We start from the raw sequence: 21,328 nt of genomic DNA, 5'->3' as shown, positions 1-21,328 counted from the left end.
CCCTGTAAGTCCAGTGTCGTCGTCGTCCCTGTAAGTCCAGTGTCGTCCCCCCCACTGTAAGTCCAGTGTCCCCCCCCCCCCTGTAAGTCCAGTGTCGTCGTCGTCCCCCCTGTAAGTCCAGTGTTGTCCTCCCCCCTGTAAGTCCAGTGTTGTCCTCCCCCCTGTAAGTCCAGTGTCCCGCCCCTGTAAGTCCAGTGTTGTCCCCCCCCCTGTAAGTCCAGTGTTGTCCTCCCCCCTGTAAGTCCAGTGTCGTCCTCCCCCCTGTAAGTCCAGTGTCGTCCCTCCCCCTGTAAGTCCAGTGTCGTCGTCCCCCCGTAAGTCCAGTGTTGTCTTCCCCCCCTGTAAGTCCAGCGTCGTCCCCCCCCCCCTGTAAGTCCAGTGTCGCCCCCCCCCCCTGTAAGTCCAGTGTCGTCCTCCCCCTGTAAGTCCAGTGTCGTCCTCCCCCCTGTAAGTCCAGTGTCGTCCTCCCCCTTGTAAGTCCAGTGTCGTCCTCCCCCCTGTAAGTCCAGTGTCCCCCCCCTGTAAGTCCAGTGCCCCCCCCCTGTAAGTCCAGTGTCGTCGTCCCCCTGTAAGTCCAGTGTCGTCGTCCCCCCCCCTGTAAGTTCAGTGTCTTCCCCCCTGTAAGTTCAGTGTCTTCCCCCCCTGTAAGTTCAGTGTCGACCCCCCCCCCACACAATATACAGTGCCTTGCGAAAGTACTCGGCCCCCTTGAACTTTGCGACCTTTTGCCACATTTCAGGCTTCAAACATAAAGATATAAAACTGTATTTTTTTGTGAAGAATCAACAACAAGTGGGACACAATCATGAAGTGGAACGACATTTATTGGATATTTCAAACTTTTTTAACAAATCAAAAACTGAAAAATTGGGCGTGCAAAATTATTCAGCCCCCTTAAGTTAATACTTAGTAGCGCCACCTTTTGCTTGGGGTATGTCTCTATCAGTTTTGCACATCGAGAGACTGACATTTTTTCCCATTCCTCCTTGCAAAACAGCTCGAGCTCAGTGAGGTTGGATGGAGAGCATTTGTGAACAGCAGTTTTCAGTTCTTTCCACAGATTCTCGATTGGATTCAGGTCTGGACTTTGACTTGGCCATTCTAACACCTGGATATGTTTATTTTTGAACCATTCCATTGTAGATTTTGCTTTATGTTTTGGATCATTGTCTTGTTGGAAGACAAATCTCCGTCCCAGTCTCAGGTCTTTTGCAGACTCCATCAGGTTTTCTTCCAGAATGGTCCTGTATTTGGCTCCATCCATCTTCCCATCAATTTGAACCATCTTCCCTGTCCCTGCTGAAGAAAAGCAGGCCCAAACCATGATGCTGCCACCACCATGTTTGACAGTGGGGATGGTGTGTTCAGGTTGATGAGCTGTGTTGCTTTAACGCCAAACATAACGTTTTGCATTGTTGCCAAAAAGTTCAATTTTGGTTTCATCTGACCAGAGCACCTTCTTCCACATGTTTGGTGTGTCTCCCAGGTGGCTTGTGGCAAACTTTAAACAACACTTTTTATGGATATCTTTAAGAAATGGCTTTCTTCTTGCCACTCTTCCATAAAGGCCAGATTTGTGCAATATACGACTGATTGTTGTCCTATGGACAGAGTCTCCCACCTCAGCTGTAGATCTCTGCAGTTCATCCAGAGTGATCATGGGCCTCTTGGCTGCATCTCTGATCAGTCTTCTCCTTGTATGAGCTGAAAGTTTAGAGGGACGGCCAGGTCTTGGTAGATTTGCAGTGGTCTGATACTCCTTCCATTTCAATATTATCGCTTGCACAGTGCTCCTTGGGATGTTTAAAGCATGGGAAATCTTTTTGTATCCAAATCCGGCTTTAAACTTCTTCACAACAGTATCTCGGACCTGCCTGGTGTGTTCCTTGTTCTTCATGATGCTCTCTGCGCTTTTAACGGACCTCTGAGACTATCACAGTGCAGGTGCATTTATACGGAGACTTGATTACACACAAGTGTATTGTATTTATCATCATTAGTCATTTAGGTCAACATTGGATCATTCAGAGATCCTCACTGAACTTCTGGAGAGGGTTTGCTGCACTGAAAGTAAAGGGGCTGAATAATTTTGCACGCCCAATTTTTCAGTTTTTGATTTGTTAAAAAAGAATATCCAATAAATGTCGTTCCACTTCATGATTGTGTCCCACTTGTTGTTGATTCTTCACAAAAAAATACAGTTTTATATCTTTATGTTTGAAGCCTGAAATGTGGCAAAAGGTCGCAAAGTTCAAGGGGGCCAAATACTTTCGCAAGGCACTGTATGTTCTAATTAGTTAACTGGAAACTGGACCCCATGATGTAGAGAGTTATTCTGTAGCTACCTGTGTTTGGTTCAGCGATTCATGTTTGCTTTCTTCTTTCTCCCCCCCCCCCCCTCTCTCTCTCTCTCTCTCTCTCTCTCTCTCTCTCTCTCGCTCTCTCTCTCTTCCTCTCTCTCTCTCTCTCTCTCTCTCTCTCTCTCTCTCTGTCTCTCTCTCTCTCTCTCTCTCTCTCCCTCTCTCTCCCCCCACTCTCTCCCCTCTCTTTCTCTCTCTCTCTCTCTCTCTCTCTCTCTCTCTCTCTCTCTCCCTCGCTTTCTCCCCCTCTCTTCCCCCCCTCTCTCTCTCTCCCTCTCTCTCTCTCCCCCTACTCCCCCCCCCTCTCTCTCTCCCTCCCTTCTGCCCCTCCATCCCTCTCCCCCCTGTAGAAGACCCATGTCCCGTACCGTGACAGTAAGATGACCCGTATCCTGCAGGACTCTCTAGGGGGAAACTGTAGAACCACCATGTTCATCTGCTGCTCTCCATCCAGCTACAACGACCAGGAGACCAAGTCCACACTTATGTTTGGACAACGGTAATACACACACACACACACACACACACACACACACACACACACACACACACACACACACACACACACACACACACACACACACACACACACACACACACACACACACACACACACTGTTCACAGTCACCCATTCCTCCTCTGTGGAGCCTCCTCTGGTCAAACATCTTCCTCCTCTGTGGAGCCTCCTCTGGTCAAACATCTTCCTCCTCTGTGGAGCCTCCTCTGGTCAAACATCTTCCTCCTCTGTGGAGCCTCCTCTGGTCAAACATCTTCCTCCTCTGTGGAGCCTCCTCTGGTCAAACATCTTCCTCCTCTGAGGAGCCTCCTCTGGTCAAACATCTTCCTCCTCTGTGGAGCCTCCTCTGGTCAAACATCTTCCTCTTCTGTGGAGCCTCCTCTGGTCAAACATCTTCCTCCTCTGTGGAGCCTCCTCTGGTCAAACATCTTCCTCCTCTGAGGAGCCTCCTCTGGTCAAACATCTTCCTCCTCTGTGGAGCCTCCTCTGGTCAAACATCTTCCTCCTCTGTGGAGCCTCCACTGGTTCTCTCATTCCTCCTCTGAGGAGCCTCCTCTGGTCAAACATCTCTGTGGAGTCAGTGTAAATGAAAGTATTAGTAATTTACAATACCCAAAACCATTCTGGGACTTTATTAAACCATGGGGGGGAAAACTATTAATAATACTGTTGATTTTTAACGAGTTTTTATTCATTTTAAAAACTGCTGGCTGCACAACGAATTTCCCTGTGGGGACCAATGAAGTTTGAATCAAATATAATTGTTATTGTTATTGCTATGTGGAATTGATTGAATTGTGTCTCTCCTCTCCCCACCCAGAGCTAAGACCATCAGGAACAAGGCCTCGGTCAACCTGGAGCTGACAGCAGAACAGTGGAAGAAGAAGTATGAGAAGGAGAAGGAGAAGAACAGGGTGATGAAGGAGACGGTCCAGAGACTGGAGGCTGAGCTGAACCAATGGAGAAACGGGGAGGCCTCCCACGGAACAGGCACGTCAAGTAGCACACACACACACACACGGAGCACGAATACACAGGTATACACTCACACACAATAAATAGCCCGATCACTAGAAATAGATGTCCATTTTTGGCGTTGGAAAAGGTCCCAAGAAAGCTGATATCCGCCTTCCTGTTGCCTAGCACTGGGACCCGTGATGCTCAGACCACTGTGCTGTTGCACTGGGACCCGTGATGCTCAGACCACTGTGCTGTTGCACTGGGACCCGTGATGCTCAGACCACTGTGCTGTTGCACTGGGACCCGTGATGCTCAGACCACTGTGCTGTTGCACTGGGACACGTGATGCTCAGACCACTGTGCTGTTGCACTGGGACCCGTGATGCTCAGACCACTGTGCTGTTGCACTGGGACCCGTGATGCTCAGACCACTGTGCTGTTGCACTGGGACCCGTGATGCTCAGACCACTGTGCTGTTGCACTGGGACCCGTGATGCTCAGACCACTGTGCTGTTGCACTGGGACCCGTGATGCTCAGACCACTGTGCTGTTGCACTGGGACCCGTGATGCTCAGACCACTGTGCTGTTGCACTGGGACCCGTGATGCTCAGACCACTGTGCTGTTGCACTGGGACCCGTGATGCTCAGACCACTGTGCTGTTGCACTGGGACCCGTGATGCTCAGACCACTGTGCTGTTGCACTGGGACCTGTGATGCTCAGACCACTGTGCTGTTGCACTGGGACCCGTGATGCTCAGACCACTGTGCTGTTGCACTGGGACCCGTGATGCTCAGACCACTGTGCTGTTGTACTGGGACCCATGATGCTCAGACCACTGTGCTGTTGCCCAGCACTGGGACCCGTGATGCTCAGACCACAGCACTGTTGCCTAGCACTGGGACCCGTGATGCTCAGACCACTGCGCTACGCTCTTGATGATACTTGATGGTATGAGGTCTGTTGGTTTGCAGAGCCTTCCCCAAACCATAGTCCTAACCTTAACCACTCAAAATGAATGCCTTAACCTTTGACCTTTGAGTTGTTTATTTTTAACCGCGTAGCCTTGTGGAATTAACCCTGTAGCCACGCGGAATTAACCCTGTAGCCACGCGGAATTAACCCTGTAGCCACGCGGAATAACCCTGTAGCCACGCGGAATTAACCCTGTAGCCACGCGGAATTAACCCTGTAGCCACGCGGAATTAACCCTGTAGCCACACAGAATTAACCCTGTAGCCACACAGAATTAACCCTGTAGCCACACAGAATTAACCCTGTAGCCACACAGAATTAACCCTGTAGCCACACAGAATTAACCCTGTAGCCACGCAGAATTAACCCAAGAATCATGGGCGCGGGTACCGGCAAATGGCTGGGTTTTGATGAATAAATAAGTTGTAGGTGTGTTGACGCTTGACACTCACTGGCCAATCAGAACGTGCTCCATGGGTAAATATGTGTTTGCTTCAAGCTGTCTATTTACGGTCTTTGGTGTATTGCCTTGGAATCAACTCCAATGTTAGTCCATTATAGTGTGTTAAACAGCTTACAGAAACAAAATGACTAAATGTAGACCTATCCCTTCTTTGGTACGTGTTAACTTTAACCTGTTTGCATTCCACATTGTTCTAAGTAATTGCATAGCTTCAATATGTAAATATATACATAGCATTCACACTGATAAAGGGGGCTAGGTCTACATAGCATTCACACGGATATAGGGGCTAGGTCTACATAGCATTCATACTGATATAGGGGGCTAGGTCTACATAGCATTCACACGGATATAGGGGCTAGGTCTACATAGCATTCACACGGATATAGGGGCTAGGTCTACATAGCATTCACACTGATATAGGGGGCTAGGTCTACATAGCATTCACATGGATATAGGGGCTAGGTCTACATAGCATTCACACGGATATAGGGGCTATGTCTACATAGCATTCATACTGATATAGGGGCTAGGTCTACATAGCATTCATACTGATATAGGGGGCTAGGTCTACATAGCATTCATACTGATATAGGGGCTAGGTCTACATAGCATTCACACGGATATAGGGGGCTAGGTCTACATAGCATTCACACTGATATAGGGGGCTAGGTCTACATAGCATTCACACGGATATAGGGGCTAGGTCTACATAGCATTCACACTGATATAGGGGGCTAGGTCTAAATAGCATTCATACTGATATAGGGGCTAGGTCTACATAGCATTCATACTGATATAGGGGGCTAGGTCTACATAGCATTCATACTGATATAGGGTCTATGTCTACATAGCATTCACACTGATATAGGGGCTAGGTCTACATAGCATTCATACTGATATAGGGGCTATGTCTACATAGCATTCACACTGATATAGGGGCTAGGTCTACATAGCATTAACACTGATATAGGGTCTATGTCTACATAGCATTCACACTGATATAGGGGCTAGGTCTACATAGCATTCACACTGATATAGGGGCTAGGTCTACTGTAAATTCCATTATGGCTGAGCATGGACATTCCGAACATGGTCAATAAGCGAGATTACATTCATGATTGACACGACCTGAGAAGAGAGCGAATAGAGACAAAACAAAACAACTTGCTTTAATAGGCTCTGACTAAATACACTTACAGGCACCATTATTGCTCCCCGTGGGCATATAATAACAAACTGGGAATGTCAGCTCACTGTTTTGCGCCTCTCAGACATGGTCTTTTAATAAAGCTAAATGGGGGTGGGGGGACTTAGTTTGTTATGTTTCTAAATAGGAAGTATAAAGGCAACAAAAGCACGTCTCTTGTGTTCCACAACTGGAAAGTCTACATTTCCTCTGTCAAAATTCATGCCATAATCAACTGCTTTACCTCCTAAACCAGCTTTTGGTTGGTCTTAAATATCCCTACCTGAGCTGCCTGAAATTAGCACGTTGGATCACATTTTTAAGGAAACACCTAAGATATTTCCAACCCTCCCATCTAAGCGCAAGTGACCTGATGTACAGAACAACACTGGTAAATTACCAATCCTTGCGCAACAGTTTGAAAATAGCACAGCCCTGGCTTTAACAGGTCAACATTGACAACGAATGTGCGTTTGACACTTGCGCTGCCGTAACGCCAGCCGAAAATAAGAGTTTTATGCGTTCTTATATTTTTGTAATCCACAGAACAGAGACCTGTCAGTCAATCCACAGAGCAGAGACCTGTCAGTCAATCCACAGAGCAGAGACCTGTCAATTAATCCACAGAGCAGAGACCTGTCAGTCAATCCACAGAGCAGAGACCTGTCAGTCAATCCACAGAGCAGAGACCTGTCAATTAATCCACAGAGCAGAGACCTGTCAGTCAATCCACAGAGCAGAGACCTGTCAGTTAATCCACAGAGCAGAGACCTGTCAGTTAATCCACAGAGCAGAGACCTGTCAGTTAATCCACAGGGCAGAGACCTGTCAGTCAATCCACAGAGTAGAGACCTGTCAGTTAATCCACAGAGCAGAGACCTGTCAGTTAATCCACAGGGCAGAGACCTGTCAGTCAATCCACAGAGTAGAGACCTGTCAGTTAATCCACAGAGCAGAGACCTATCAGTTAATCCACAGGGCAGAGACCCGTCAGTCAATCCACAGAGTAGAGAACTGTCAGTCAATCCACAGAGCAGAGACCTGTCAGTTAATCCACAGAGCAGAGACCTGTCAGTTAATCCACAGAGCAGAGACCTGTCAGTTAATCCACAGAGTAGAGACCTGTCAGTCAATCCACAGAGCAGAGACCTGTCAGTTAATCCACAGAGCAGAGACCTGTCAGTTAATCCACAGAACAGAGACCTGTCAGTTAATCCACAGAGCAGAGACCTGTCTGTTAATCCACAGAGTAGAGACCTGTCAGTTAATCCACAGAGCAGAGACCTATCAGTTAATCCACAGGGCAGAGACCTGTCAGTCAATCCACAGAGTAGAGAACTGTCAGTCAATCCACAGAGCAGAGACCTGTCAGTTAATCCACAGAGCAGAGACCTGTCAGTTAATCCACAGAGCAGAGACCTGTCAGTTAATCCACAGAGTAGAGACCTGTCAGTCAATCCACAGAGCAGAGACCTGTCAGTTAATCCACAGAGCAGAGACCTGTCAGTTAATCCACAGAGCAGAGACCTGTCAGTTAATCCACAGAACAGAGACCTGTCAGTTAATCCACAGAGCAGAGACCTGTCTGTTAATCCACAGAGCAGAGACCTGTCTGTTAATCCACAGAGCAGAGACCTATCAGTTAATCCACAGAGCAGAGACCTGTCGTTAATCCACAGAGCAGAGACCTGTCAGTTAATCCACAGAGCAGAGACCTGTCAGTTAATCCACAGAGCAGATACCTGTCAGTTAATCCACAGAGCAGACACCTGTCTGTTAATCCACAGAGCAGAGACCTGTCTGTTAATCCACAGAGCAGAGACCTGTCAGTTAATCCACAGAGCAGAGACCTGTCGTTAATCCACAGAGCAGAGACCTGTCAGTTAATCCACAGAGCAGAGACCTGTCAGTTAATCCACAGAGCAGAGACCTGTCAGTTAATCCACAGAGCAGAGACCTGTCAGTTAATCCACAGAGCAGATACCTGTCAGTTAATCCACAGAGCAGAGACCTGTCAATTAATCCACAGGGCAGACCTGTCAATTAATCCACAGAGCAGAGACCTGTCAGTTAATCCACAGGGCAGACCTGTCAGTAATCCACAGAGCAGAGACCTGTCAGTTAATCCACAGAGCAGAGACCTGTCAATTAATCCACAGAGCAGAGACCTGTCAGTTAATCCACAGGGCAGACCTGTCAGTAATCCACAGAGCAGAGACCTGTCAGTTAATCCACAGAGCAGAGACATGTCAGTTAATCCACAGAGCAGAGACCTGTCAGTTAATCCACAGAGCAGAGACCTGTCAGTTAATCCACAGAGCAGAGACCTGTCAGTCAATCCACAGAGCAGAGACCTGTCAGTTAATCCACAGAGCAGAGACCTGTCAGTTAATCCACAGAGCAGAGACCTGTCAGTTAATCCACAGAGCAGATACCTGTCAGTTAATCCACAGAGCAGACACCTGTCAGTCAATCCACAGAGCAGAGACCTGTCAGTTAATCCACAGAGCAGAGACCTGTCAGTTAATCCACAGAGCAGAGACCTGTCAATTAATCCACAGGGCAGACCTGTCAATTAATCCACAGAGCAGAGACCTGTCAGTTAATCCACAGGGCAGACCTGTCAGTTAATCCACAGAGCAGAGACCTGTCAGTTAATCCACAGAGCAGATACCTGTCAGTTAATCCACAGAGCAGACACCTGTCAGTCAATCCACAGAGCAGAGACCTGTCAGTCAATCCACAGAGCAGAGACCTGTCAGTTAATCCACAGGGCAGACCTGTCAGTAATCCACAGAGCAGAGACCTGTCAGTTAATCCACAGAGCAGAGACCTGTCAGTTAATCCACAGAGCAGAGACCTGTCAATTAATCCACAGGGCAGACCTGTCAATTAATCCACAGAGCAGAGACCTGTCAGTTAATCCACAGGGCAGACCTGTCAGTAATCCACAGAGCAGAGACCTGTCAGTTAATCCACAGAGCAGAGACCTGTCAATTAATCCACAGGGCAGACCTGTCAATTAATCCACAGAGCAGAGACCTGTCAGTTAATCCACAGGGCAGAGCTGTCAGTAATCCACAGAGCAGAGACCTGTCAGTTAATCCACAGAGCAGAGACCTGTCAGTTAATCCACAGAGCAGAGACCTGTCAGTTAATCCACAGAGCAGAGACCTGTCAGTTAATCCACAGAGCAGAGACCTGTCAGTCAATCCACAGAGCAGAGACCTGTCAATTAATCCACAGAGCAGAGACCTGTCAGTTAATCCACAGAGCAGAAACCTGTGAGTTAATCCACAGAGCAGAGACCTGTCAGTTAATCCACAGAGCAGAGACCTGTCAGTTAATCCACAGAGCAGAGACCTGTCAGTTAATCCACAGGGCAGAGACCTGTCAGTTAATCCACAGGGCAGAGACCTGTCAGTAATCCACAGGGCAGAGACCTGTCAGTTAATCCACAGAGCAGGGACCTGTCAGTTAATCCACAGAGCAGACCTAATGTCATTCATTACTCTCACTCATTACCCTCAATGGGCTAGAACACACAAATGTATATTATAGACACACCCACACACACACCCACCCACACACACACCCACCCACACACACACACACACACACACACACACACACACACACACACACACACACACACACACACACACACACACACACACACACACACACACACACACACACACACAGTATATCTCCCCCAATGTGGTCTGCCCTCTTCATGATCCACTGACCCACACCAGGTGAGGAGGTTCCTGAGCTGGATCTCTTGAGTCCTGGGGCTGTGCCGGTTAAGTGTCTGATACCCAGAGATGATAGTTCCTCTTCCAGTCTGAGTCGACTCCCCAGAGAAGACAGTTCCTCTTCCAGTCTGAGTCGACTCCCCAGAGAAGACAGTTCCTCTTCCAGTCTGAGTCGACTCCCCAGAGAAGACAGTTCCTCTTCCATTGTGATCAGGATTTCAGAGGAGGAGAGACAGAAGTACGAGGAGGAAATACGCAAACTCTACAAACAGCTGGATGACAAGGTCAGGGTTCAGACACACAATGAAACTTGCTAGTGAAGTTTGTGTTTGACATAAATAGAGTGTGTTTGTCTCTGATGGAGATGCATGATGAACAATTTTACCCATAAGGCTCTGTACAACATACCTATTTTTTGTTGTTGTGTGTGTGTGTGTGTGGTGTGTGTATGTGTGTGTGTGTGTGTGTGTGTGTGTGTGTGTGTGTGTGTGTGTGTGTGTGTGTGTGTGTGTGTGTGTGTGTGTGGTGTGTGTCTACACAGGACGATGAGATCAACCAGCAGAGTCAGCTGGTAGAGAAGCTGAAGGAACAGATGCTGGACCAGGAAGAGGTAGCAAACAGTATCTATTTCCTCATCTATCTTCCTCTATCTCTCCACAGTATCTTCCTCTATCTTCCTAGATCCCTCCAGAGGAAGAGGTACATTGTCTTTATTTCCTCTTTTACCCTATCTATATTACTCTATCTCTATATCTCCCTCACTCTATATATCTTTCTCTCACTCTCTCTAACTTCCTTCCTCCCTCTCTCTCTCTATCTCCCTCTGTATATATACAGCATATATATACATATATATATCTTTCTTTCAGGAGGTTAGGAAGTGCAGCTCAGTTTCCACCTCATCTTGTGGGCAGTGTGCACATAGCCTGTCTTCTCTTGAGAGCCAGGTCTGCCTATGGCGACCTTTCTCAATAGCAAGGCTATGCTCACTGTACATAGTCAAAGCTTTCCTTAATGTTTGGTCAGTCACAGTGGTCAGGTATTCTGCCACTGTGTACTCTCTGTTTAGGGCCAAAGAGCATTCTAGTTTGCTCAGTGATTTTATATTTCTTTCCAATGTGTCAAGTAATTATCTTTTTGTTTTCTCATGATTTAGTTGTGTCTAATTGTGCTGCTGTCCTGGGGCTCTGTGGGGTGTGTTTGTGTTTGTGAACAGAGCCCCAGGACCAGCTTGCTTAGGGGACTCTTCTCCAAGTTCATCTCTCTGTAGGCGATGGCTTTGTTATGGAAGATTTGGGAATCGCTTCCTTTTAGTTGATTGTAGAATTTAACGTCTCTTTTCTGGATTTTGATAATTAGTGGGTATCGGCCTCATTCTGCTCTGCATGTATTATTTGGTGTTCTATGTTGTATACGTAGGATATTTTTGCATAATTCTGCTTGCAGAGTCTCAATGTGTTGTTTGTCCCATTTGGTGATTTGTTGGTTGGTGAGCGGACCCCAGACCTCACAACCATAAAGGGCAATGGCTTCTATAACTGATTCAAGTATTTTTAGCCAGATCCTAATTGGTATGTTGAATTTTATGTTCCTTTTGATGGCATGGAATGCCCTTCTTGCCTTGTCTCTGAGATCATTCACAGGTTTGTGGAAGTTACCTGTGGCGCTGATGTTTAGGCCAAGTTATGTCTAGTTTTTGTGTGCTCTAGGGCAACGGTGTCTAGATGGAATTTGTATTCGTGGTCCTGGCAACTGGACCTTTTTTGGTCTGGCAGAATAGGTGCAGAAGATCTAGGTGCTGCTGTAGGCCCTCCTTGGTTGGTGACAGACCATCCAAGGTCTGTCTCTATCTCCCTCCCTCCCTCCCTCCCTCCCTCCCTCCCTCCCTCCCTCCCTCCCTCCCTCCCTCCCTCCCTCCCTCCCTCCCTCCCTCCCTCTCTCTCTCTCTCTCTCTCTCTCTCTCTCCCTCCCTCCTCCCTCCCTCCTCCCTCCCTCCCTCTCTCTCCCTATATCGGTCTCCTCTCTACTTCCTCTCTCTCTCTCTCTCCTCTCTCTCTCTCTCTCTCTCTCTCCCTATATCGGTCTCTCTCTACTTCTCTCCCTCTCTAATTTCTTTACCTCTCTCTCTCTCCCTCTCTAACTTTTCTTTACCTCTCTCTCTCTCTCTCCCTCTCTAACTTTCTTTACCTCTCTCTCTCTCCCTCTCTACTTCTTACTCTACTCTTTACCTCTCTCTCTCCTCCCCTCTAACTTTCTTTACCTCTCTCTCTCCCTCTCTAACTTTATTTACCTCTCTCTCTCTCCCTCTCTAACTTCTTTACCTCTCTCTCTCTCCCTCTCAACTTTATTTTACCCTCTCTCTCTCTCCCTCTCTAACTTTCTTTACCTCTCTCTCTCTCCCTCTCTAACTTTCTTTACTCTCTCCTCCTCTCTCCCTCTCTAACTTTCTTTACCTCTCTCTCTCCCTCTCTCTCCCTCTCTAACTTTACTTTACCTCTCTCTCTCCTCTCTCTCTCCTCCCTCTCTCTCTCCCTCTATATCTTCTTTACCTCCCTCTCTCTCCCCTCCCCCTCCCCCCCTCTCTCTCTCCTCTCCTAACTTTCTGTACCTCTCTCTCTCTCCTCTCTCTCCTCCTCTCTCTCTCCCTCTATATCTTTCTTACCTCCGCTCCCCATCCCTCCTCCCTCCCTCCCTCCCTCCCTCCCTGCCCTCCCTCCCTCCCTCCCTCCCTCCCTCCCTCCCTCCCTCCCTCCCTCCCTCCCTCCCTCCCTCCCTCCCTCCCTCCCTCCCTCCCTCCCTCCCTCCCTCCCTCCCTCCCCTCCCTCCCTCCCCCCTCTCAATTCAATTCAATTCAAGGGCTTTATTGGCATGGGAAACGTGTTAACATTGCCAAAGCAAGTGAGGTAGATAATATATAAAGTGAATATATAAAGCGAAAAACAATCAAAATTGACAGTAAACATTACACATACAGAAGTTTCAAAACAATAAAGACATTACAATGTCATATTATATATATATACAGTGTTTTAAACAATGTACAAATGGTTAAAGGACACAGGATAAAATAAATAAGCATAAATATGGGTTGTATTTACAATGGTGTTTGTTCTTCACTGGTTGCCCTTTTCTCGTGGCAACAGGTCACAAATCTTGCTGCTGTGATGGCACACTGTGGAATTTCACCCAGTAGATATGGGAGTTTTTCAAAATTGGATTTGTTTTCGAATTCTTTGTGGATCTGTGTAATCTGAGGGAAATATGTCTATCTAATATGGTCATAAGGTTAGGGGGTTAGGAAGTGCAGCTCAGTTTCCACCTCATGTTGTGGGCAGTGAGCACATAGCCTGTCTTCTCTTGAGAGCCATGTCTGCCTATGGCGGCCTTTCTCAATAGCAAGGCTATGCTCACTGAGTCTGTACATAGTCAAAGCTTTCCTTAATTTTGGGTCAGTCACAGTGGTCAGGTATTCCGCCGCTGTGTACTCTCTGTGTAGGGCCAAATAGCATTCTAGTTTGCTCTGGTTTTTTTTGTTAATTCTTTCCAACGTGTCAAGTAATTATCTTTTTGTTTTCTCATGATTTGGTTGGGTCTAATTGTGCTGTCCCTCTCTCTATCTCTCTATCTTCCTTCCTTCCTCTCTCCCTCTCTTTATCTCCCTCCCTCCCTCCCTCCCTCCCTCCCTCCCTCCCTCCCTCCCTCCCTCCCTCCCTCCCTCCCTCCCTCCCTCCCTCCCTCCCTCCCTCCTCCCTCCCTCCCTCCCTCCCTCCATCCCTCTCTCTCTCCCTCTCTTTATCTCCCTCCCTCCTCCCTCCCTCCCTCCTCTCTCTATCTCCCTCCCTCCCTCCCTCCCTCTCTCTATCTCCCTGTCCCCCTCTCTCTATCTCCCTCCCTCCCTCCCTCTATCTCCCTCTCTCCCTCTCTCTATGTCTCTCTCTCCCTCTCTCTAAATTGTCCGTTTTATGACAGTTGTAAATACCTGCAGGATCTCTCTCTATCTCCCCCTCTCCCTCTCTCCCTCTCTCTAAATTGTCCGTTTTATGACAGTTGTAAATACCTGCAGGAACTCTCTCTATCTCCCCCTCTCCCTCTCTCCCTCTCTCTAAATTGTCCGTTTTATGACAGTTGTAAATACCTGCAGGATCTCTCCCTCTCTCCCTCTCTCTCCCTCCCTCCCCTCTCTCTATCTCCCTCTCTCCCTCCCTCCCTCTCTCTATCTCCCTGTCCCCCTCTCTCTATCTCCCTCCCTCCCTCCCTCCCTCCCTCCCTCCCTCCCTCCCTCCCTCCCTCCCTCCCTCCCTCCCTCCCTCCCTCCCTCCCTCCCTCCCTCCTCTCTCCCTCTCTCTATCTCCCTCTCCATCTCTCCCTCTCTCCCTCTCTCCCTCTCTCCCTCTCTCCCTCTCTCCCTCCCTCCCTCCCTCCCTCCCTCCCTCCTCCCTCCCTCCCTCCCTCCCTCCCTCCCTCCCTCCCTCCCTCCCTCCCTCCCTCCCTCCCTTTCTCCCTCTCTCTAAATTGTCCGTTTTATGACAGTTGTAAATACCTGCAGGAACTCTCTCTATCTCCCCCTCTCCCTCTCTCCCTCTCTCTAAATTGTCCGTTTTATGACAGTTGTAAATACCTGCAGGATCCCTCCCTCCCTCCCTCCCTCCCTCCCTCCCTCCCTCCCTCCCTCCCTCCCTCCCTCCCTCCCTCCCTCCCTCCCTCCCTCCCTCCCTCCCTCCCTCTCTCTATCTCCCTCCCTCTCTCTATCTCCCTCTCTCCCTCCCTCCCTCTCTCTATCTCCCTCCCTCCCTCCTTCCTTCCCTCCCTCCATCCCTCCCTCTCCCTCTCTCCCTCTCTCTATCTCCCTCTCTCCCTCTCTCTATCTCCCTCCCTCCCTCCCTCTCTCCCCCTCTCCATCTCCCTCCCTCCCTCCATCCCTCCCTCCCTCTGTCTCCCTCTCTCCCTATCTCCCTCTCTCCCTCTCTCTATCTCCCTCTCTCCCTCTCTCTATCTCCCTCTCCATCTCTCCCTCTCTCCCTCTCTCCCTCTCTCCCTCTCTCTATCTCCCTTGCCCTCTCTCCCTCTCTCTATCTCCCTCTCCCTCTCTCCCTCTCTTTATCTCCCTCCCTCCCTCCCTCCCTCCCTCCCTCCCTCCCTCCCTCCCTCCCTCCCTCCTCCTCCCTCCCTCCCTCCCTCCCTCCTCCCTCCCTCCCTCCCTCCTCCCTCCCTCCCTCCATCCCTCTCTCTCTCCCTCTCTTTATCTCCCTCCCTCCCTCCCTCTCTCTATCTCCCTCCCTCCCTCCCTCCCTCCCTCTCTCTATCTCCCTGTCCCCCTCTCTCTATCTCCCTCCCTCCCTCCCTCTATCTCCCTCTCTCCCTCTCTCTATGTCTCTCTCTCCCTCTCTCTAAATTGTCCGTTTTATGACAGTTGTAAATACCTGCAGGATCTCTCTCTATCTCCCCCTCTCCCTCTCTCCCTCTCTCTAAATTGTCCGTTTTATGACAGTTGTAAATACCTGCAGGAACTCTCTCTATCTCCCCCTCTCCCTCTCTCCCTCTCTCTAAATTGTCCGTTTTATGACAGTTGTAAATACCTGCAGGATCTCTCCCTCTCTCCCTCTCTCCCTCCCTCCCCTCTCTCTATCTCCCTCTCTCCCTCCCTCCCTCTCTCTATCTCCCTGTCCCCCTCTCTCTATCTCCCTCCCTCCCTCCCTCCCTCCCCCCTCCCTCCCTCCCTCCTCCCTCCCTCCCTCCCTCCTCCCTCCCTCCCTCCCTCCCTCCCTCCCTCCTCCCTCCCTCCCTCCTCCCCTCCCTCCTCCCTCCTCCCCTCTCTCCTCTCCTCTCTCCCTCTCTCCCTCCCTCCCTCCCTCCCTCCCTCCCTTTCTCCCTCTCTCTAAATTGTCCGTTTTATGACAGTTGTAAATACCTGCAGGAACTCTCTCTATCTCCCCCTCTCCCTCTCTCCCCTCTCTCTAAATTGTCAGTTTATGACAGTTGTAAATACCTGCAGGATCCCTCCCTCCCTCCCTCCCTCCCTCCCTCCCTCCCTCCCTCCTCCCTCCCTCCCTCCCTCCCTCCCTCCTCCCTCCCTCCCTCCCCCCTCCCTCCCTTATCTCCCTCCCTTCTCTATCTCCCTCTCTCCCTCCCTCCCTCTCTCTATCTCCCTCCCTTCCCTCCTTCCTTCCTCCCCTCCATCCCTCCCCTCATCCCTCTCTCCCTCTCTCTATCTCCCTCTCTCCCTCTCTTCTCTCTCTCCCTCTCCCTCTCTCCCTCTCTCCCTCTCTCCCATCTCCCTCTCCCTCTCTCCCTCTCTCCATCTCCCTCTCTCTATCTCCCTCTCTCCCTCTCTCCCTCTCTCTATCTCCCTCTCTCCCTCTCTCTAAATTGTCAGTTTTAATTATCTTTTTGTTTTCTCATGATTTGGTTGGGTCTAATTGTGCTGTCCCTCTCTCTATCTATCTCCCTCCCTCCCTCTCTCTCTCTATCTTCCTTCCTTCCTCCTCCCTCCCCTCTCTTTATCTCCCTCCCTCCCTCCCTCCCTCCCCTCCCTCCCTCCCTCCCTCCCTCCCTCCCTCCCTCCCTCCCTCCCTCCCTCCCTCCCTCCCTCCCTCTATCTCCCTCTCTCTATCTCCCTCTCTCCCTCCCTCCCTCTCTCTATCTCCCTGTCCCCCTCTCTCTATCTCCCTCTCTCCCTCTCCCTCTCTATGACAGTTGTAAATACCTGCAGGAACTCTCTCTATCTCCCCCTCTCCCTCCTCCCTCTCTCCCTCTCTCTAAATTGTCCGTTTTATGACAGTTGTAAATACCTGCAGGATCCCTCCCTCCCTCCCTCCCTCCCTCCCTCCCTCCCTCCCTCCCTCCCTCCCTCCCTCCCTCCCTCCCTCCCTCCCTCCCTCCCTCCCTCCCTCCCTCCCTCCCTCCCCCTCTCCATCTCCCTCCCTCCCTCCCTCCCCCTCTCCATCTCCCTCCCTCCCTCCATCCCTCCCTCCCTCTATCTCCCTCTCTCCCTATCTCCCTCTCTCCCTCTCTCTATCTCCCTCTCTCCCTCTCTCCCTCTCTCCCTCTCTCCCTCTCTCTATCTCCCTTGCCCTCTCTCCCTCTCTCTATCTCCCTCTCCCTCTCTCCCTCTCTCTATCTCCCTCTCCCTCTCTCCCTCTCTCCATCTCCCTCTCTCCCTCTCTCTATCTCCCTCTCTCCCTCTCTCCCTCTCTCTATCTCCCTCTCTCCCTCTCTCCCTCTCTCTAAATTGTCAGTTTTATGACAGTTGTAAATACCTGCAGGATCTCTCTCTATCTCCCTCCCTCCCTCTCCCTCTCCCTCTCTCTATCTCCCTCTCTCCCTCTCTCCCTCTCTCCCTCTCTCCCTCTCTCTAAATTGTCCGTTTTATGACAGTTGTAAATACCTGCAGGATCTCTCTCTGTTCCACTCTGCAGAAATGAAAGTTAAAAATCCCTTTGTTACAACAGAGAGAGATTTTGTAGTACTGTGACATCCAAGATTGGATAATAAAACAATATTTCTGTAATCCATTACGATTTGGTGATGCCATTAAAGACCGTAGAACAACATAACTGTATCTCTGAAAGTGTACATTTCCCAATTGTCAGGTTTACTTCTAAATGTTGTGGAATTTATAGGATTAAATATGAAACTATTTGTGAGAAGATGAAATGTGATATTAGCCTTGTAAGTGAGTAAATAAAAATCATATGAAAGTTCTTCCCAGTCAGTGACCACGCCCACGTGAGCACAGATATTATATAGACAGATAGACATAAAACCCCTCGTGAAGAATTGACATATCAGACCAAGCAGGCGGACGGTGTTGAACCGGACGTCATGAAGGATTAGATTCTACCAAACCAGAAAAAACATGGAGCGTGGTTAAAATGGTAGGAATTTAAATCTCTAGAGACCAGTACATTGCCGGGTTTCTACGGGCGTGTAAATTGGTTCTAGCTCTACATTAGACCAGCGTGACCAACAGCGTTAGATCTGAAAGGTACGAAATGGTTAGAAACTCTGAAACTCTCTCTCTCTCGAAGAAGAAGAAGAAGAAGAAGAAGACTAAACAGGAACATTCATTTGTTTAAGTACTCTAGTCTAGTAAACTCTACAGAGAACCACCGGGTGGTACTCTGAAAGATCCATTCTAACGAACACTTCCTCTGGAAGAACCGGTTTAACAGACACCCCCGAGACAGAGAAGGTACAGCTACAAAGGACAAAGTGACCTCTGGTGGACAACCAGAGATTTACACAACCAGAGACTTTCTGTCGAATTACTCCCCGTAGATCGATCAAGTGTTTTCAACAGAGAGACAGCAAAGACATACACACCTAAATGTGTACATTGCAATTATTTCGAATGAGCAGCCGTTCATGTGCTAAGTATTCGCATTTCCATGAGCATATTTATCAGCTGTACGATAGTGGAATTCCTTTGTCTCTCTTTTGAGTCCGCCATTTTGTGTAACAAGCCGTCATATTGGTTTAGTCCACTAGGGACTTTTCATTGCATATTAATCAATGTGTAAACTATCCTGTTTGTGTGTTTATGTAATTCTGTGTGATTATTTAGTTAGTAAATAAATAATTAAGCCAATTTGTATATCGCTGATTCATAATTTATGCGGGGGTTCATGCAGATATCCAATAATTTTTTGCGACATTCAGAATGAGACTGATAAGGTAAGAATTAATGAATTGACTGTGACTGATGCATATCTTTAGAGTTTAGTCGGGAGATAGTAACTCGTTAAATAACTTTTCCCGTGGTGCCCCAAATTACTACTTAATTCATTGCTATATGATTAATTTAATTGCGTAATAATTGAACGTGGTATGTCATTATTTTATAAAATAAGAAACACATTAATGATATTCACGACACGACACTCTCCCAGGTTGTAATGAATTCTCAGGGAGAAAAAGGTGTAGATTCAAACGCAAAGCGTTTAGATGGCAGATGTTTATTAAACCTTCGCAGAAGGCAGGAATCGTGGTCGCAGGCAATGGTCAAACACAGGTAGGCAGTCAACAACAAACAATACCTCAAAACCATACAAACAGAAAGATCTGAACTAAATAGGGAGCTGATGAGACCAGGTGAAATCGATGAACAAAAATGAAAGACAGGACTACGATCGAGAACACAAAGAAAAAGAACACAAGAAAAGCAGAACAGAACCGTACACAGCTCCTTGCCTCGTCCCCTGGGGACAGTGAGAAGGTGTCTGGGGGAGTTGGGTTTTGTCTGACAGGGCTTTCTGTTTCTCTGTTTCTCTCCCAGCTCCTTGCCTCGTCCCCTGGGGACAGTGAGAAGGTGTCTGGGGGAGTTGGGTTTTGTCTGACAGGGCTTTCTGTTTCTCTGTTTCTCTCCCAGCTCCTTGCCTCGTCCCCTGGGGACAGTGAGAAGGTGTCTGGGGGAGTTGGGTTTTGTCTGACAGGGCTTTCTGTTTCTCTGTTTCTCTCCCAGCTCCTTGCCTCGTCCCCTGGGGACAGTGAGAAGGTGTCTGGGGGAGTTGGGTTTTGTCTGACAGGGCTTTCTGTTTCTCTGTTTCTCTCCCAGCTCCTTGCCTCGTCCCGTGGGGACAGTGAGAAGGTGTCTGGGGACCTTGGCAGGCTGCAGATGGAGAGTGAGGTTGCCAAGGCGGAGGTCAGGGAGGTTCTGCAGGCCTTGGAGGAGCTGGCTGTTAACTACGATCAGAAGAGCCAGGAGGTGGAGGACAAGAGCCTGCAGAACAAACTTCTGGCTGAGGAATTGGCCAAGAAAATGGTAGGATATACCTCTATACCTTTATTCCCTGTGAATTTAATTCAAATTAAAATCCATCCATCCATTGATATCTGTTCATCCATCCGTTCATCTATCCGTTCATCCATTCATCCATCCATGCATCCATCCATCCATCCATCCATCCATCCATCCATCCATCCATCCATCCATCCATCCATCCATCCATCCATCCATCCATCCATCCATGCATTTGTTCCTCCATCCGTCCATCCATCCATCTATTGGTCATTCTATGGTAGCTGACTGTGCTCCCTCTGTGCTCCCTCTCTGCTCCCTCTGTGCTCCCTCCGTGCTCCCTCTGTGCTCCCTCTGTGCTCCCTCTCTGCTCCCTCCGTGCTCCCTCTGTGCTCCCTCTCTGCTCCCTCCGTGCTCCCTCTGTGCTCCCTCTCTGTTCCCTCCGTGCTCCCTCTGTGCTCCCTCTCTGCTCCCTCCGTGCTCCCTCTGTGCTCCCTCTGTGCTCCCTCTGTGCTCCCTCTCTGCTCCCTCTGTGCTCCCTCTGTGCTCCCTCTGTGCTCCCTCTGTGCTCCCTCTCTGCTCCCTCCGTGCTCCCTCTGTGCTCCCTCTGTGCTCCCTCTGTGCTCCCTCTGTGCTCCCTCTGTGCTCCCTCTGTGCTCCCTCCGTGCTCCCTCCGTGCTCCCTCTCTGCTCCCTCCGTGCTCCCTCCCTGCTCCCTCTCTGCTCCCTCCGTGCTCCCTCTGTGCTCCCTCTGTGCTCCCTCTGTGCTCCCTCTGTGCTCCCTCCGTGCTCCCTCTGTGCTCCCTCTGTGCTCCCTCTGTGCTCCCTCCCTCCCCTCCTTTACTCCTTTGGTGGGTGTGTATGTGGGGGTTTGGGAGAAATGAAAAATACTAATAATTTCTTCTTCTTCTCCTTCTTCTTCTTCTTCTTTTCCCCCAGGCCCACCTGATGCGTATCGAGGCGGACTTGTGTCGTCTACAGGAAGTGAGTGTTCATCAGAGGAAACGCATTGCTGAGGTTCTCAACGGCCTGATGAGGGACCTTTCTGAGTTCAGCGCTATCGTGGGCAACAAGGACATCAAACTGGTCCGTACCATACTTTACTTTAGCTGTAAACATATGGCTTCTGACTTCAATTAACTGTTACTACTTGACCGTTGATTCTTGAAACTTAATACTTTACTTTTACTTTAACAACAAGAACATCAAGCTGGTACGTCTGCTGTCACCAAGGTTACGGCATGTACGCCCATATTCAAAAAGAGTAGGACTGCTGATCTAGGAGAGCTGTATTCTGGGAAACCCTCTCCTAGAAGACTAGAGGTGGAGACTAGTTCCTCTGTCCATGTGTCTATTTCATTATGATCTGA

At 49.2% G+C, this 21,328-nt stretch overlaps 1 protein-coding gene across 1 annotated transcript in view; it reads left to right on the top strand.

Moving 5' to 3' along the window:
* Positions 1 to 21,328, top strand: part of kif5ab (kinesin family member 5A, b) — a 153,232-nt gene that overhangs the window by 112,826 nt on the left and 19,078 nt on the right. Inside the window, exons 10-16 of the mRNA XM_031824792.1 lie at positions 2,711 to 2,859; positions 3,699 to 3,877; positions 7,476 to 7,485; positions 10,396 to 10,507; positions 10,765 to 10,833; positions 19,777 to 19,983; positions 20,898 to 21,044. Coding sequence (XP_031680652.1) covers positions 2,711 to 2,859; positions 3,699 to 3,877; positions 7,476 to 7,485; positions 10,396 to 10,507; positions 10,765 to 10,833; positions 19,777 to 19,983; positions 20,898 to 21,044 — 873 coding nt within the window. The remainder of the gene's footprint in view (positions 1 to 2,710; positions 2,860 to 3,698; positions 3,878 to 7,475; positions 7,486 to 10,395; positions 10,508 to 10,764; positions 10,834 to 19,776; positions 19,984 to 20,897; positions 21,045 to 21,328) is intronic.

The sequence above is a fragment of the Oncorhynchus kisutch genome, linkage group LG1, assembly GCF_002021735.2.
Source record: "Oncorhynchus kisutch isolate 150728-3 linkage group LG1, Okis_V2, whole genome shotgun sequence".
Lineage (NCBI taxonomy): Eukaryota > Metazoa > Chordata > Actinopteri > Salmoniformes > Salmonidae > Oncorhynchus > Oncorhynchus kisutch.
This window is presented reverse-complemented; position numbering and strand designations above follow the sequence as displayed.